Below are 18,213 nucleotides of genomic sequence, written 5' to 3'. Positions count from 1 at the left end.
ATATGTCGGTTTCAGCCCGATCACTCAATAGCACAGAATCACTTATAAATTAAATAATTCTCACATCCGAATCCATATTCACATCTTCACCAAAATCGAATAGAATCGGTCTCGTCACACACACAACCTCTCCACCAAGTTCCATCCGAATCCATCCATAACTTTTTGAGATATCCTGCTATGTATCGTTTTTGTCCGTATCTCCCGATGTTGAAGGATCACTTAAAACATTCTAGTAGCCGGATCCGAATCCAGATCTTCACCAAAATATAATCATTTCGTCCTCGTCACATACCCAACCTCTCTGCCAAATTTCGTCCGAAACAATCCATAACTTTCTGAGATATTTTGTTCACAGACAGGGGTGAAAACATAACCTCCATCCACCTTTGGTGGCGGAGGTAAAAATTCAAAATGAAAATTGAGGATTTTTATGCAGCTTTGACCTTTGACCTTAAAAATAAATAAATAAATAAATAAAAATCGCCTTCTACCTTTTGATTGGTGAATCAATTCAGTGACCCAATATGCATATTCTTAAAATTTCAAGTCATTCAGGTGAAAATTGACGATTTTCTGTGAAGCTGACCTTTGACCTTTTGACCAAATTATTAAATTGCCTTATCCACATTCTCATAATAAAGCTTTGGTGAAAATTATGATATTTTATGACAAATGGTAAAAAGGTTACACCACACACCACACACACCCCAATGCGAAGGACAGGCTAACTAGAGAGTTCATAGTACATCTTATCCTGCCCAGTCTTGAGAAAAAGGGCATGGGACTTCATTGGAATACAAAGAAGAAGAAGAAGAAGAAGAAAAAAATCTCGAAGTTCCCCCACCCTGACGGCGTGAGTGGCGTATTTAGGAAAAGTCGTCGAGACGGCTTAAAATTTCGCCCAAGTATTGTCAAACCACAGGTTTTTGGAAATGCCAATAAGCCAATTTGTGTCCTATCGAATTCAAGTATATAATTCAATTGAAATCAAATAAGAATTTTCGAGGCTGTAGAAAAAAAAGCACTTGATTTGAAAGTTTACCACTGTTGATGCACCGTCTTTTACATCACCTTACTTAGCAGTTAACACATTCAATTAGTCATTCATACCTGTTGTTTGTGCCCTTTATTACGTCAGTAAAAACAGTTAGGTTCCTGTTTGGAAAGATTTTCAATTTTGTTTGACTGCCAGATTGACAGACTGAGGCAACTGCTGCACTGCGCGTGCGCATGCGTGATCGGGACGCAACTCCATATAGTCTAGTAGGAAGACTAGGTCCCCCTGCACCCCCCGGAGATATACTTCTAATCAGTGTTTCTAGATTGGAAAAAATGTGTAGAAAATGACTAGCTATGGCCCCAAGCTGAAAAAATGTCCCACATACCATTTTTATGCAAATTACTGCTGCAAATTTTATGCAAAATTATGCAAATTTTATGCAAATTTTTGATGAGGAGTAGAGTTGAGGGGTCTTTGAGGGCTTCATCGAGGTGCTCTCGGTTGCAAGACTGGGTCATTCTGAGAAGCACAGCAGGGTCAGAGATCATGATGTTCTCCTCCTCAGTGAATCTCTCCATCAACAGCCTCTCCATTGCCTCACACACTGTTTTGAGGCAAAAGAGGGACTTTGCGTAGGCCTTTCCACTGAGAACACCTTTGAGAGATCCACTTGTTACTAGTTGTGCCTCAAAGAGAATCTCTGCATATCCAGAACCACGCATCTTGTGTCCAGTGAGCATCCCGATGTAGTTCATGGATGTGTGGAAGGGTCCAATCGTTACTACATGACTAGCAAATTCATTTGGCCAGCGCCAGATGATGGGAAGGGCTTTCATGCAGACACCCAGATCAAATGTATTCAGGACCCATCTCTGACCCACCTCAGCAGTTGCTGCCTCGGAACGCTTCAGTAGCTCACGAACAACTGCGTTGTCTGTGATCGGTTGGTGGATAGGCGTGCAGTAGTCGACTGTTGATTTGCTGGGTGGGGGAGAACCAGTTGCAGAGGTGAAACCCCCTAGCCCAGGCACAGGCTGCAGGCCATTGCCATGCCATGCAGGCACCAGGCACAGACCGATCACAGACAACGCAGTTGTTCGTGAGCTACTGAAGCGTTCCGAGGCAGCAACTGCTGAGGTGGGTCAGAGATGGGTCCTGAATACATTTGATCTGGGTGTCTGCATGAAAGCCCTTCCCATCATCTGGCGCTGGCCAAATGAATTTGCTAGTCATGTAGTAACGATTGGACCCTTCCACACATCCATGAACTACATCGGGATGCTCACTGGACACAAGATGCGTGGTTCTGGATATGCAGAGATTCTCTTTGAGGCACAACTAGTAACAAGTGGATCTCTCAAAGGTGTTCTCAGTGGAAAGGCCTACGCAAAGTCCCTCTTTTGCCTCAAAACAGTGTGTGAGGCAATGGAGAGGCTGTTGATGGAGAGATTCACTGAGGAGGAGAACATCATGATCTCTGACCCTGCTGTGCTTCTCAGAATGACCCAGTCTTGCAACCGAGAGCACCTCGATGAAGCCCTCAAAGACCCCTCAACTCTACTCCTCATCAAAAATTTGCATAAAATTTGCATAATTTTGCATAAAATTTGCAGCAGTAATTTGCATAAAAATGGTATGTGGGACATTTTTTCAGCTTGGGGCCATAGCTAGTCATTTTCTACACATTTTTTCCAATCTAGAAACACTGATTAGAAGTATATCTCCGGGGGGTGCAGGGGGACCTAGTCTTCCTACTAGACTAATACAATTTGCACAATTCAGAGCCAAAGTCACTTATAAATTAAATAATTCTCACATCCGAATCCATATTCAGATTTTCACCAAAATCTAATAGATTCGGTCTTGTCGCACACACAACCGGTCCCTCAAGTTCCATCCGAATCAGGGGTGGATCCAGGAATTTCAAGGAGGGGGGGTTGGGGGGAGGTGCATGACACTATAGGGCTGTGGGGGGGGGGGGGTGAAAGGGAGTCTGGGGGTCCTCCCCCAGGAAATTTTTAAAAATTGATTATCAGAAACGGCATTTCGTGCGTTCTTGGAAGTTTCTGCAGTTCCTTGCGTTCTTCCCTGGTCCAACAGTTCAACAGATTCGCGATGACTAATGGTCTATCTCCCGATGGTGAAGAATCACTTTTAAAATTCTAGTAGGCGGATCTGAATCCGGATCTTCACCAAAATATAATCATTTCGTCCTCATCACATACCCAACCTCTGCCAAATTTCGTCCGAATCAATCCATAACTTTGAGATATTTTATTCACAGACAGGGGTGAAAACATAACCTCCATCCACCTTTGGTGGCGGAGGTAAAAATACAAAATGAAAATTGAGGATTTTATGCAGCTTTGACCTTTTGATCTTAAAAAAGTTCGTGATCTGATTCTTGTTCTACAGTGTTCAAAATAGCTAATTTAATTGAAACAAAAGGGAGAGTTACTTTGCCATACATGTCCCCTCTTGGTCCCAATGGAATCACTTGTTCCAAGCACTCAGCAATTGTGAGCCATATACAGTTGGGCAAATTGGTTTAGGTAAGCAAAGCTACAGAACAAGTTGTAGTTTCTGTAACTTATCATAATAAAGCCATGTGCCAAGTTTCAGTTGAATATGTTAAAGGGTGTGGGGAAAAAAGTCTGGAAAACCACAGGTCAGACGGATAGACAGACAGGCAGAGAGCAAACCCATAGTTCCCTCTAGTGAAACCGGTGATTGTTTGGTAGTTCCTCAATCACAGACAAAAAGAAAAACAGTGAAGCAAAAGCTTAACCCCGCTTTGTGCTACGCACGTGGGGTAATTGTGCACAATTTTAGTAAAAATGTGTAAGGGAGAATACAAGTAGTACACGAGTAGTACAGGTGGAGGTATATTTGGAAAGTGCCCTTCACATAATGTGGCCAGCTTCAGCAGTCAAACACATTCTGAAAAGGCTCTCTGCACTTTGCTCCCACTTCCCAATGGGTGGTAGTTGCATAGATTTTCACCTAGGTGAACGCTCTCGGGGTGGTTGTAGATATGGGGCTTAACCTAATCAGCGCAGTGTCTGGCGGCAATGGGATAACTCATAGGACAATTTTAGGTTGAATATTAACAAGGACAGTTTATAGATCAAAGGAGGTGGTGATAGCATTAGACAAGGATTTATGAAGAGATCACGGCGATTACTGTTTGGTTTTTGTCCGATATTTGAAGAAAGACATAGATGTCATAAAATTTGTTCAGCATTCAGCTACCATACTGCTTCTAGGGCTAGAGCTGAGGGAGATGACTTTTTGTTTAGAAAGGAGTAAATTACAGAGATCTCAGAAATGTTTAAAATCATGAAGGGCATTGATTTTAGGAGGAAGGACAGCATCTGGACCAGGGGGCAAGGTTTGAGGATAGATGGTAGCAGCAGGGACTCTTGGTAGTTGTTGTTTTTGGATATAGTAGTTGTTGTAGTATAAATAGGCACCGAGAAGCAATGGGGATTGAGGGTTACAGGTTGTCTGTGGTCTACCACTTAGCCTTTGCCTTCCCTCTTCTCATGAGAAGGATGTCAGTGCGTTCATGGATTGGGTGATTGTTTTGGTAGGAGGGTGGGGATGATATTGATGTGGTACAGGCTTGATGCGCCTTATGGTCTCCTCCTGCGTCATGATTTCCTGCAAGGCTGCACAACAGGAGTATAACCCGTCATTGCCATGCGATCCGTTCTCGACTACGAAGAATATTGTTACGTTTGTAGGGGGTAGGCAGTGATTACTTTAGTTCAGGTAGATTTGCATAAATTAGCATGTTCCGATTGTCGTGAAGAAGAACCACCATGTAATAAGTAGTGATCCGGTAGGTCGTGTGTTCGGATTAAGTGTTACGTGTGGCCATACGAAGGGTGGCTCTTGTGCTAATTAGCTCAGGGATTATGGGTAAAATGATCCCTTGCACGTCGCTACCTCTATCTACTATTCCTTTTGTCTCTTTTCGCACTGCACCATAGACACGTAGGGCTAGAATCCAACATTTAAACACTCATTAATAAAAACCTACCGGAAGTCATGCATTGAGTCCTACCGCTGAGAACCCCAACTTGGGAGGTGCACAGAGCAGGCAGGTCCGTGGGGTCACGCCCCCAAGAGCGGTGATTGGTTAGAGGGAGTGCGAGGCGCTCGGGGATTGGTGGAACGGATGACGTCAGCGAGAACGTTCTGGAGCGGGAGAGTTGGCATGGACTGGTTGGATAAGGAAGGACAAATGACGTCAGAGCTTGGGTGATAAAAGAACGCGCTAGCGGACATTTTCGCTCTCCTCTCCTCTCCTGTCTCTCTTCTCTGTGTCTGTCTCTCTCTCTGTGTCTGTCTCTCTCTCTGTGTCTGTCTCTCTCTCTGTGTCTGTCTCTCTCTCTGTGTCTGTCTCTCTCTCTCTGTGTCTGTCTCTCTCTCTCTGTGTCTGTCTCTCTCTCTCTGTGTCTGTCTCTCTCTCTGTGTCTGTCTCTCTCTCTCTGTGTCTGTCTCTCTCTCTCTGTGTCTGTCTCTCTCTCTGTGTCTGTCTCTCTCTCTGTGTCTGTCTCTCTCTCTGTGTCTGTCTCTCTCTCTGTGTCTGTCTCTCTCTCTGTGTCTGTCTCTCTCTCTGTGTCTGTCTCTCTCTCTGTGTCTGTCTCTCTCTCTGTGTCTGTCTCTCTCTCTGTGTCTGTCTCTCTCTCTGTGTCTGTCTCTCTCTCTGTGTCTGTCTCTCTCTCTGTGTCTGTCTCTCTCTCTGTGTCTGTCTCTCTCTCTGTGTCTGTCTCTCTCTCTGTGTCTGTCTCTCTCTCTGTGTCTGTCTCTCTCTCTGTGTCTGTCTCTCTCTCTGTGTCTGTGTCTCTCTCTGTGTCTGTCTCTCTCTCTGTATCTGTCTCTCTCTGTGTGTCTGTCTCTCTCTGTGTCTGTCTCTCTCTGTGTCTGTCTCTCTCTGTGTCTGTCTCTCTCTGTGTCTGTCTCTCTCTGTGTCTGTCTCTCTCTGTGTCTGTCTCTCTCTGTGTCTGTCTCTCTCTGTGTCTGTCTCTCTCTGTGTCTGTCTCTCTCTGTGTCTGTCTCTCTCTGTGTCTGTCTCTCTCTGTGTCTGTCTCTCTCTGTGTCTGTCTCTCTCTGTGTCTGTCTCTCTCTGTGTGTGTGTGTGTCTCTCTCTGTGTGTGTGTGTCTCTCTGTGTGTGTGTGTCTCTCTCTCTGTGTGTGTGTCTCTCTCTCTGTGTGTGTGTGTCTCTCTCTCTGTGTGTGTGTGTCTCTCTCTCTGTGTGTGTGTGTCTCTCTCTCTGTGTGTGTGTCTCTCTCTGTGTGTGTGTGTGTCTCTCTCTGTGTGTGTGTGTCTCTCTCTGTGTGTGTGTGTCTCTCTCTGTGTGTGTGTGTCTCTCTCTGTGTGTGTGTGTCTCTCTCTGTGTGTGTGTGTCTCTCTCTGTGTGTGTGTGTCTCTCTCTGTGTGTGTGTGTCTCTCTCTGTGTGTGTCTCTCTCTGTGTACAGAGGAAATGGGCAGGGCCGCGGTCAGAGGGCTGCAGCTTCCCACCAGGGACGACGGGGACAAGCCCGGCTGGAGGAGCGAGCTACACGCGGCCTGTTCGATTCGCGCGGAAGGCCCGTTGCGTGCCGGCGGGCGTGGCCGAGTGAGCGAGGGCATGCGGAGGCCGAGCAGCTCGGGAGCGAGCGGTTCCTGCCAACGACCTTGATGACCCCTGACGAGACCCCACCAGTGATCAGAGTTAAGTGCACCCACACACACATTATTTTCAGTTACCTTTCCCTGTGTCCGTGTTTCAAGTCTGGTTGTGGGGACGTCCCAATTTAGGAAATTATTTGATCGTGCGTTTCTTTCTTACCGGCATTTCTTTTAACTAGGGCATGCCCGTACTATATATATGCCCGTACTATATATCTATCTAAAATTATATCCCCCCCCTCTATTTACATGAAATGGTTTGGTCCATTCGCAACGCCAAAGCGAACGGCGAACGGCTTGCGAGTACAGTGACAATCCCCCCCCTCTATTTACATGAAATGGTTTGGTCCATTCGCAACGACCACAGAACCCCCCCCTCTATTTACATGAAATGGTTTGGTCCATTCGCAACGCCAAAGCGAACGGCGAACGGCTAAATCGCCATAGCTCGGTAACTACTTGTCCGATTAATTTCAAACCTTGAAAAGGCACATCCTCGGGTCCCCAGCAATATACCTGGCAAGTTTCAAGTATATCGGACCGGTAGTTGTCGAGAAATCGTTGTCGCATACACACATACACACACACATACACACAGAGATTAATGGAATTATAGATAGATAAAACCCGTTTCTTCTTGTACATTTAAAATCCGTTTCATGAGAGTTATTTTCTGCAGGGTTTTGAGACTACCGGTGGGAGATCTGTGCAGGTAAGTGCTCTTCCTCTTCTTCTTTCTCCTCCTCCTCCTCCTCCTCCTCCTCCTCCTCGGCATGTATTAACTCTGCCATACATTTGAATTGAACGCTTTCTGAGTAACAGCTTGTTCGCCTATCCGTTCTTTGGAAAGATTTTAATCACCAGGAAAGCGACAATATATTGATCGCCGTCACTTCTTCCTCATTTTGTTTCCCCTACTGTTGCCTGTTATTCGGTGTCATTTTTCAAGTCTACCATTTACCCTATTGCCTGCTTTATTTATTCTCCCATGGATTTACCCTTTTGTTAGGATTCCTTATACTCTTCTCTCCTTCCTGCTAATCTCCTTCAAGGAATGAATCTAAATACCGTCGAGAAGGAAACAAAACAATGAAGACCTTCTCTTTTCGATCTTCCATGAGCACATATTTTGTACACAAAAAAAGGTCACCTGGAATAAAATCAGAACGTGGCCCTTCTGTCTCGTCATGGTGATGTCTGATGGATCAAAAACTTATACGAAGGTAAATGGAATGCAGAGTGAGGACTTTGAAGTGAAAGTGGGAGTTCAAAAGGGGTCAGTCTTGAGCCCAATATTGTTCATCATTGTTCTTGAGGCCATATCACAGGAACTTAGAGGAGACATACCTCGATATTGTTGCGGATCTCCGACATTGGCTCTCCCCTTATCAAGAGGGGGTTATAATCCCCTTGTCTTTTATGTGGCCGACGTGACCCTGGGGGTTATAACGTTCCTTCCGGTCGGTGGTAAATAGGGTTGTTGGTCGAGTTTTAGTCCTATTACCTAAGTACTACCACCGATCGTGAAGCAAGGGAATAACTCCCGCTCGAATCACGGATATCAGGTGGAAACACCGAGCGGATAGCGATCCGCGATCCGAGCTGTTAACAATGGCTAACCCGATTATAGCGGTTCCGAATCGTGCCGCGTTTACCCAATGCAGAAAAGACTAGGACGATCGGATTGAGGAGAAACCAGAAAGAACAGGGCAATTTATTACAAATGTACAAAGAAGAAGAGGAAACGAAAGAATGTACAAGAAAGAAAGAGGAAGGAAAAGTACACAGGGCAACCTTAGACAGTCTTACTCTATTCCCTGGACATGGGCCCGATCGCTCTCAGATTCGGTCTCCGACTCCAGACTCACACGGGGATGCAGATGGTAGGGTGGAAGGTCCGGCGATGGTGTCCAGGCTCCAGTCTGCCTCCGGTCCAGCAGACGAAACCTGGCAGGCAGCTCTCCATGCAGTGTAACACGAGCGGACAATTATAATGACGGGGGAAGGTAAGCTTGGGCTATCGGCGTACATAATTCGTGTACCGGCGCTTCTGTACTGGCGCTACCGGTCTTACTCGCCCCAAGCACCCCCTCCCCAACGTCCTGCACGCTGCGGTTCTTGGCAATGCGTGCCGCGCGCTCGCCCTTAGTACAGCGGGTTGCCACAGCGCATCCTTTGTAATTGTAATACCAATGCTTGGCTTCAGTCTTCGGTAATGAGCGCTGCTCCATAAGTTCTTATCACACTGCACCTTCCTTACAAGCCCTTCAAATCGCAGCAGTCCTTCTCATAAGCGCAAATTGTCCCAGTCCAGTCCTTTTGAGGGCTTTGCGTGCACGCTTTTATAACCAAGCCAGCGAACGCTCTTGAAGCCCAAAACCACGCCCTGTCAGGCGACCTCACCTCAGCCCTGGTTGGCTGGTGTTGGCTTACTGGCCCCGCCTTGATGGCTGGTTGACGTGGCCGCACCTTCATCCTGGCGCTCCGCCCCCTTTTCGGGCCTTACCTCGTGGGTTTCTGGGCTGGTTTGAGCGGAAGCCCGGCGAGGTTGTGAACGCTGCTGGCAAAGGCGCGTAACAAATTGGGAGGGCCATGGGGCACAGATTGGAGAGCGCTTAATGGTGTCGCTTGAAGGGGAGGCTGCCAAAATGAACGGAAGGGCCTACTCTTATTTGATTGACACAACGCAGATGCAATTATTGGGAATGGCTTTATCTAAACAGACTATGAAATAACTGACGTCCTATGGTGACCTACGTGTTGATTGTGGCCTACCTATGGGGTGCTACCTTTAACCTTTAATGATGTTGTATTTACAAGTGTGGGTTCTCAAAACCGCAACAATATGTTTCAGTATGCTGATGACTTGGTGCTGATAGCCAACTGTGTGGAAGAGGTCATGGGTAAACATATTGTTGCGGATCTCACCGTCGGCCCTTTTTCCCCTTACCAAGGGGGAATTAATCCCCTTGTCCGTGACTGACCGACGTGAGTCCTGAAGCTGTCCAGCTCCCTCCAGAGAGGCAGGTGAGCAACCTCGTTCGAGACCGCGGACAAGATGTTATTTGCCTAGCGGATTAGCAGCCGCGGCTCGAACCATTAACAGAACTAGACCCGATTCTTAGTCATTGGCCAAATCGTGCCACAGGTATTCAATGTGGAAAAGACAAGGACGAACGGACGTGAAGGAAAGAAGGCAAGCTAGGAAGAACAGGATTTATTATTATTTACACACAACCAAAGCAGGGGAGAAAAGAAATGTAATTTACAGGGAAATGGAAGGAGCAGAAGGACACAGAGCAATTTCTAGCTTATCTAAACAGGCTTAACTTATTCCCAGGGACAACACGAAGGACAGACGACAATCAGACTTACACGGGGAATGAATGGCAGGAGGTGGATGGCTGGACGGACGAGGAGGTGGGACCACTGGTGTGAAGGATGCGGGTCCGGTTGGTGCGATCGCGCATCTCGAGGTGAGCAGCCGCCGACCCTCCTCAATCGTATCCGCCCGGCGGCGTTGTTTCGTAGCCGCGGCCGAAACCGCTGTCAAAGCTCAAAGCTGCGGTGGTCGAAACTGCGGTGGTCTCAAAGCTCATGCGTGCTTCATCTGCCGCATCTCCCGCATCTCTCTGAAAAGGCTTGCGCGGGCGCTTTTATAATGCGCTTCCAGATCAATGCGCGCCACGCCCATGATGGTCTCTCATCAGCCCTGGTTGGCTGGTGGGGGCTCGCTGCCTCCACCTTTTGATGACGATGGGCGGGCAACGTCCTTGATATAGCTCCTCCCCCTTCTTCTCCGAGGCTTGACCACGCCGTAATAGCGGCAAATGCAGTTGGCAATGGAGGCTTTGAGGGAATTTGAAAGAAAGGGGATCTATCTTATTTCAATTTGGTGCAATGCAGAGTCAACTAATGGGAAACAGAGCCTTAAACTAATACACATAATAAGGAAATAACTATTTAGAAGAGTATATGATTTTCTACGTGCATGCGATGGATTAACTAAGGGGGACGACCTTTGATCTTTACACTTAAAACAGAGGTATTTACAAGGAATCATTACACTACTTACAGAGGGTGATATTTACAAAAAAAACACATGATTCTCAAATCCGCAACAATATAATATGGAGGGAGGGTATGGAGGACATAGGATTGAAACTGAATACAACAAAAACATAAGCACTGATTAGTGGGGTGGGAGAAGGAACTGTTGAAAAGGGGGGAGGGGGGGGGGCCTGTGCTGTCTAATAAAGGTGTAAGTAGCAACTCAATATTGTGTAAATACTGTAACTGATGGGTGCACAATAGGTGTAATGGCATCAGGGGGTGGATTGCAGGTGGTTCCTGACTTTAAATGTGCTGACTGCACAGGTAAACAATTGGCACCTGTCAGAGTGGAAGGATTAGTTTATGGGGACATATCCCTGGAATTGTAAATAAATATTGTTACCTTGGTGATATGATTGTTGCAGGTGGTGGTGCATAGGCAGCTGTGATTGCAAGAACTAGAAGTGGTTGGAGGAAGTTTAGGGAGTTGTTACCCCTATTAACATCAAGGGGGATCTCTCTCCAACTAAAGGGAAAACTTTATGCAGCTTGCGTTGGAAGCACGATAGATAGGTTAGGTATAGAGAGCATTCGTGAGGTTATGCGTAATGGTAGGTTGAAGTGGTTCGAGCACGTGGAAAGCACGGGAAAGGACAGCTGTGTGAAGAGGTGTATAAATATGAATGTGAATGGAAGGAGAGATAGAGACCATCTGAGGAAAACATGGAATGAGTTGCTGAGCAATGATATCAGAGTTAATGGACCAAACAAGAGGGCTAGCAATGGATCGTGCAAGCTGGAAAGCAGCCATTAGGTGAATCACGGCTTACGTGTAAGTATGGAAACGGCCAGAAAACGATGATGATGACGACGACGATCAATCGTGCCAAAGCCTTTGTAGGCTTGGAGCTATGTAAAAGGTAATATTAAATGATTCCCGACCCCATTCCTGAGTGAGTGTCAGGAATTGGTTTAGGCCCCTACAAAAAAAATACATAATACGATTTCTTCAAAATGCCAACAGGATTAGTTCAGCACCGGGCAATGCCGGGTACCCCTGCTGGTACTGCACTGAATAAATGTACAAATGATCTCCCATTCTCAATTGTTGACAAATGTCTCATATGTATATACATATAAACCTTTTGTATTACAGTACTGCATTTGATATATTACAGTACTCTTGCAGATACTGTATTTCATCGTTGTGAAAATCTAAAATACCTTTGACCTGCTCATACATATAATTGACAAAGCTCACAATTCAATTGCCGACCCTCATCCTGTACATACAGTCCCCTTTATAACACATCCACACGATTTACATCACATGCAATCATTCGAATGGAAGTTGCAACTGTCATTAACACTCTGCTCACCTAGGAGTCACAAAAATTGTACTTACATTGCATATCCGAACAAAACAAGCAAGCATGGCATACGTCATGTGGTTCGTTTTTTAAATTTATTTATTTTTTTCTACCATTTTATTGGTTCGTTTGGTTTCACAGAGCCAAAGCATGAGCTAATATGCCTGATTTTGGAATTAGTTTTTCCACTCAAGTGAGATGACCTTAAATGCGTATTGTTTGTTTACCTGTAGAGGCTTCGTTTTCTTGTTTCATGAGTCATACGAGCCATTTGATACATCTACATGGTGTGGGATTTTTGTTTAATTATTGCACAATAAACTACCTGAACACTTTTCTGATGCTGTAGATACTTTGACACAGTGGAACTGCCTCAAGAGGGAGCGGTGGAAGAAAACCAGGACATAGTAACTACCAAGCTTTCCTATGCCCCTGATAATAACACAAGATAAACGAGAAAGAATCTCAACATGGCAAGCCCGTCTGCATCCACTTTGTACTCAAACAAGCGTTATGCCTAGGTCCCCAGTCGTTGAAGTGATGCGAGTTGACAAAGTGGAAGACGCAAGGTGGCCATCTTGGATTTTGACGTGGCGACCCAATTTTCAATAGCGTTCTTCCTTATGCCTAGATACACCCACACACCAGATTAGAAGTTAGTAGTTCGTTTATTTTTCAAGATATTCCACTCACAAGGTTCAGACATATATATAATGGCGGCCATCTTGGATTTTGACGTGGCGACCCAATTTTCAATAGCGTTCTTCCTTATGCGCAGATACACCCACACACCAGATTAGAAGTTAGTAGTTCGTTTATTTTTCAAGATATTTCGCTCAAAAGGTTCAGACATATATATGGTGGTGTGGTGCTGTGCACACACGACTCGATTGCCAGTGAGGTAGGCCACAACGCGTTGGTACAAACAAAGAGTCTTTATTAAGAGCTCGCACTTCAGCACTGGGCGGGCTCGAGCTTAGAGCCCGCATATATGTCCCGAGGCCACGCCTTGTTCCCGGGCGTGGCCGATCGGTCGAAAGGCGGGGCATGCGCTTTCATTCCCCGCCTGGACGCTCGCTCCACCCACTGGTGCGCGGCATTATTGTCCTTTGTGCCTGCCACACGCGCCACCCCCAGAATTCCCGCGCACCTGAAGGGTGAGTTTGCGGGGAAGCCGGATGACCCGGCCGAAACGCCCCCTGGCGATGGGTGCAGGGCTGGGGGGTAGCAGGACGGCGGGGCTGGAGGGTGCCGGGGGTCCGACCGCCGGGGGGCGGCCTCGACGCGGAGGCAGAGCTGCTTGCGGGGGGTGGTCCAGATCGAGGTGGGCCGGCTTGAGGCAGTCCACGGAGATGCGATCCGGGGCACCGCCGATGTCGATGGTGAAATATTTGTCCCCGGTCTCCAGCACGCGGAAGGGCCCGTCGTACGGGGGCCGTAGCGGTGCCCGGTGGGCGTCGTGCCGGACGAAGACGTATTCCGCCGTGTGAAGCTCCGGGGCGACGTGGGAAGACGGGCAACCGTGGTGTGCCGTCGGCACCGGGGCGAACCTCCGGGCAGTCTCCTGAAGGGCGGAGCGCTGTTGCGCTGCGGACCAAGGAGCTGTGGAGTCGGGGATAAATTCGCCCGGTACCCGCAGTGGTTGCCCGAAGACCAGCTCCGCCAAGGACGCGCGCAGGTCATCCTTGGGCGCCGTCCTGAGGCCCAGCAGGACCCAGGGGAGCCTGTCGGCCCAGCTGCCGTCGCGGAGGCTGGCCCGGAGCGCGGCCTTCATCGAGCGATGAAAGCGCTCGCACAGGCCATTGGCCTGGGGGTGGTAGGCCGTGGTGCGGTGTAGTTTCACGCCGAGCCCTTGCGCCACCGCGGCCCAGAGCTCCGAGGTGAACTGGGGGCCACGGTCGGACGAGATGTCCGAGGGGGCACCGAACCGGGCAACCCAAGTGGCGATGAAGGCTTGCGCCACATAAGCCGCAGACGTCGCCGCCAATGGGACGGCCTCCGGCCACCGTGGGGTGCGGTCCACCATGGTGAGGAGGTGGGTAAACCCCCGCGAGGGGGGCAGAGGCCCCACCAGGTCGACGTGCACGTGGTCGAACCGACGCTCGGGCACTACAAACGGGGCCAACGGGGCCTGGGTGTGGCGGTGGACCTTTGCGCGCTGGCATGCGAGGCACGTCCTGGCCCAGTCGCGGACGTCCTTCCTGAGGCCATGCCAGACGAACTTCGCCGCGACGAGCGCCGTGGATGGCGTCGAACACTGGGCGCTGACAGCCAGCGGGCACAATGGAGCGAGGCCGGCCGAGGGAGACGTTGCACAGGAGGGCCGCGCCCGCGGCGTCGAATGGCACCTCGGTGACGCGGAGGCCGGTGACGGCGGTCCGCAAGGCCTGGACGCCGGGGTCGGCGGTCTGGTCCTCTGCCATCCGGGCATAGTCGATCCCGAGGTGGACCGCGTGCGCGACGGACCGGGAAAGGCAATCCGCCACCGGGTTGTCTTTACCCGCCACGTGACGGATGTCCGTCGTATACTCGGACACGGCAGAGTGGTGACGCTGCTGCCGTGGCGACCATGGCTCGGCGACCTTGGCCATCGCGAACACAAGGGGCTTGTGGTCGACGAAAGCCGTGAACGGGCGGCCCTCCAGCAGATGGCGGAAGTGTCGGACCGCCAGGTGGAGCCCGAGCAGCTCGCGGTCGAAGGTGCTGTAGCGGCGTTCGTGCAGGCGTAGCTGCCGGCTAAAAAATGCCAGCGGTTGCCAAGCACCACGCACCCACTGCTCGTGCACTGCGCCCACCGCGTAGTCCGACGCGTCGGTGGTGAGGGCGATCGGCGCATCGGGCGCCGGGTGCGCCAGCATGGTGGCGTTGGCCAGGGCCAGCTTTGCGCCCGCAAACGCCGCGGCCATCGGCTCCGACCAGGCGATGTCACCTTTGCATGATGCGATGCAAAGGTGACATCGCCCCCCCCCCCATCATGTCGCCCCCCTCCCCCCACATCATGTCACCCCCCCCCCCCCCCCCCCCACAGAGATTCCTCAGCCCCTCTCTCCTCCAAAATTCATCAACCCCTCTCAACCCCCCCCCCCCCCCCCCCACACACACACACACACACACACACACACACACACACACACACACACACACACACACACACACACACACACACACACACACACACACACACACACACACACACACACACACACACACACACACACACACACACACACACACACACACACACATCCCCCCCCTACTCCACTGAACCCCAACGTTCTGTCCTCACCAGCTTGCTCCCCCACATAAAAGTGAAGGGGCATTCTTACATCGATCATGATACATTTCGTATCGCGTCGCGACAATTACTGTTTAACCTATTAAGTATTATAATTTAGGAGTCATGGACGGCGAGAGAACGAGGCCATTTGGTTGAGTTCAAAGCATGTTTATTCGTACAGAACCCGGCACACTCCGTAAAGCCCGTTTATCGGGCAGCAATATATATACACATCATGCCGGAGCGTTTTCCCGGGAAAGGCGAGACCGGGCGTGCCCGGGCGTCCTGGGCGAGTCCTGGAAAGGCGAGTCTGGACATGCCCGGGCGTCCTGGGCGAGCCCTGGAAAAGCGAGAGCGGGCATGCCCGGGGGTCCTGGGCGAGCCCTGGAAAGGCGAGAGCGGGCGTGCCCGGGCGAGCCCTGGAAAGGCGAGAGCGGGCATGCCCGGCGTCCTGGGCGAGCCCTGGAAAGGCGAGAGCGGGCGTGCCCGGGCGTCCTGGGCGAGCCCTGGAAAGGCGAGAGCGGGCGTGCCCGGGCGTCCTGGGCGAGCCCTGGAAAGGCGAGAGCGGGCGTGCCCGGGCGTCCTGGGCGAGCCCTGGAAAGGCGAGAGCGGGCGTGCCCGGGCGTCCTGGGCGAGCCCTGGAAAGGCGAGAGCGGGCGTGCCCGGGCGTCCTGGGCGAGCCCTGGAAAGGCGAGAGCGGGCGTGCCCGGGCGTCCTGGGCGAGCCCTGGAAAGGCGAGAGCGGGCATGCCCGGGCGTCCTGGAAAGGTGAGAGCGGGCATGCCCGGGCGTCCTAGGCGAGCCCTGGAAAGGCGAGAGCGAGCATGCCCGGGCGTCCTAGGCGAGCCCTGGAAAGGCGAGAGCGGGCATGCCCGGGCGTCCTAGGCGAGCCCTGGAAAGGCGAGAGCGGGCATGCCCGGGCGTCCTAGGCGAGCCCTGGAAAGGCGAGAGCGGGCATGCCCGGGCGTCCTAGGCGAGCCCTGGAAAGGCGAGAGCGGGCATGCCCGGGCGTCCTGGGCGAGCCCTGGAAAGGCGAGACCGGGCGTGCCCGGGCGTCCTGGGCGAGCCCTGGAAAGGCGAGTCTGGACATGCCCGGGCGTCCTGGAAAGGCAAGAGCGGGCATGCCCGGGCGTCCTAGGCGAGCCCTGGAAAGGCGAGAGCGGGCATGCCCGGGCGTCCTAGGCGATAACTGGAAAGGCGAGAGCGGGCATGCCCGGGCGTCCTAGGCGAGCCCTGGAAAGGCGAGGCTGGGCGTGCCCGGGCGAGTCCTGGAAAGGCGAGTCTGGACATGCCCGGGCGTCCTGGGCGAGCCCTGGAAAGGCGAGAGCGGGCATGCCCGGGTGTCCTGGGCGAGCCCTGGAACGGCGAGTCTGGGCATGCCCGGGAAAGACGAGACCGGGCGTGCCCGGGCGGCTCGGGCGAGCCTGGGAACGGCGAGTCCGGGCATGCCCGGGAGAGGCGCGTTTGGGCCTGTCAGGGCGGCCTGGACGAGCCCGGCATGGTGATCGCTCCCTGGCCGCGTCCTCGGTAGGTGCAAGGCGATTGTGTATTCCCAGCGGTAACCGCTACAATAATATATTATTAAGGCTATTTCTATTCACTGTGACATTGCCCTTTGAACCCAATTATTAAATGTCTTGTCCATATTCTCATAATACGGGATTGAGGAAAATTTGATGACAGAATGGTTAAAATAAGTTCAAATGCCTTGGACGTACACGTACGTATATACACACACACACACACACACACACACACACACACACACACACACACACACACACACACACACACACACACACACACACACACACACACACACACACAGTAAATCTGTACAGTCTTTTCATGTTTCCCGAGATGTATCACGTGCTCACCTCGTGCCCGGGCGCGACCGCCCCCCGCCGCACGGCTGCGCTACACAGTGTATTCCCCGTGTGAAGAACGAGCCTCCGTGCGCTGGCGACGACATGAGCACCTGCTTCGCCCATATCCGCAGGAAGGGTTCCGTTTTGGTACGTTCGCCGTTCTCGCGTCGGTTGTTATGCTCCTAGACCATCCCCCAAATTGAGCTCCGCCCCCTTTCCCAACCCTCCATGATGTCAATGCTGTCCTCAAACGATGCAATGCAACACTAATTGCACACACTACACTACACAACACACTACACTACACAACACACTACACTACACAACACACTACACTACACAACACACTACACACCCTACACACACTACACACACTTCTTGAAATTTTAACCTTGTTGCAGCTCGAAGAGTACCTGCATCTCCAAACATTTTTGCATAGTTTCGTTTGCGTTTCGCTTGTGGATTCGGTACGTTAATGTAGGGAAACGCTAAAACAGCTTTCCTGGAGGCGTTGAGAAATACACCGCCTAATAGACAACGGATATTTTTCATCTTCCTAAACCTTCCTTCATCCTCATCGGATGTTCCTTCATCGAATAAAAACATAATCATTGTAATCCTTCGCATAGTGTAATTAATTATTAATAGCTGAAAAACTCTGTACGGTACACCTGCCTGAATGTAATAAAGTAATTTACCATTAATAATACGTTGGTTGACTTTATGACGAAAACCAGAATCCCGTTGATAAGTCCATCGTTTCACAATCAATACAACAATAAGTTTCCTTCACAAGGAATGTTTCCTTCACAAAGAATGTTTCCTTCACAAACACACGTTTCCTTCACAAACACGCGTTTCCTTCACAAGGATACTTTTCCTTCCTCTTGAAACCGGAAAAAGTAATCCCTCATAACGTATTTAAAATTAAAAAATCAAAATACGAAAAGGAAAGTTGATCT

General features: G+C 50.3%; 1 protein-coding gene across 1 annotated transcript in view; it reads right to left on the bottom strand.

The window, feature by feature from the left end:
- GCLM (glutamate-cysteine ligase modifier subunit) overlaps positions 1-17,755 on the bottom strand; it is a 36,643-nt gene extending 18,888 nt beyond the window's left edge. The window contains exon 1 of the mRNA XM_078783745.1: positions 17,261-17,755. Coding sequence (XP_078639871.1) covers positions 17,261-17,374 — 114 coding nt within the window. The 5' untranslated portion in view covers positions 17,375-17,755. The remainder of the gene's footprint in view (positions 1-17,260) is intronic.
- Between the last annotated feature and the right edge of the window lie 458 nt (positions 17,756-18,213).

This window comes from Myxine glutinosa, chromosome 8 (assembly GCF_964187855.1).
Source record: "Myxine glutinosa chromosome 8, kmMyxGlut1.1, whole genome shotgun sequence".
NCBI lineage: Eukaryota > Metazoa > Chordata > Myxini > Myxiniformes > Myxinidae > Myxine > Myxine glutinosa.
This window is presented reverse-complemented; position numbering and strand designations above follow the sequence as displayed.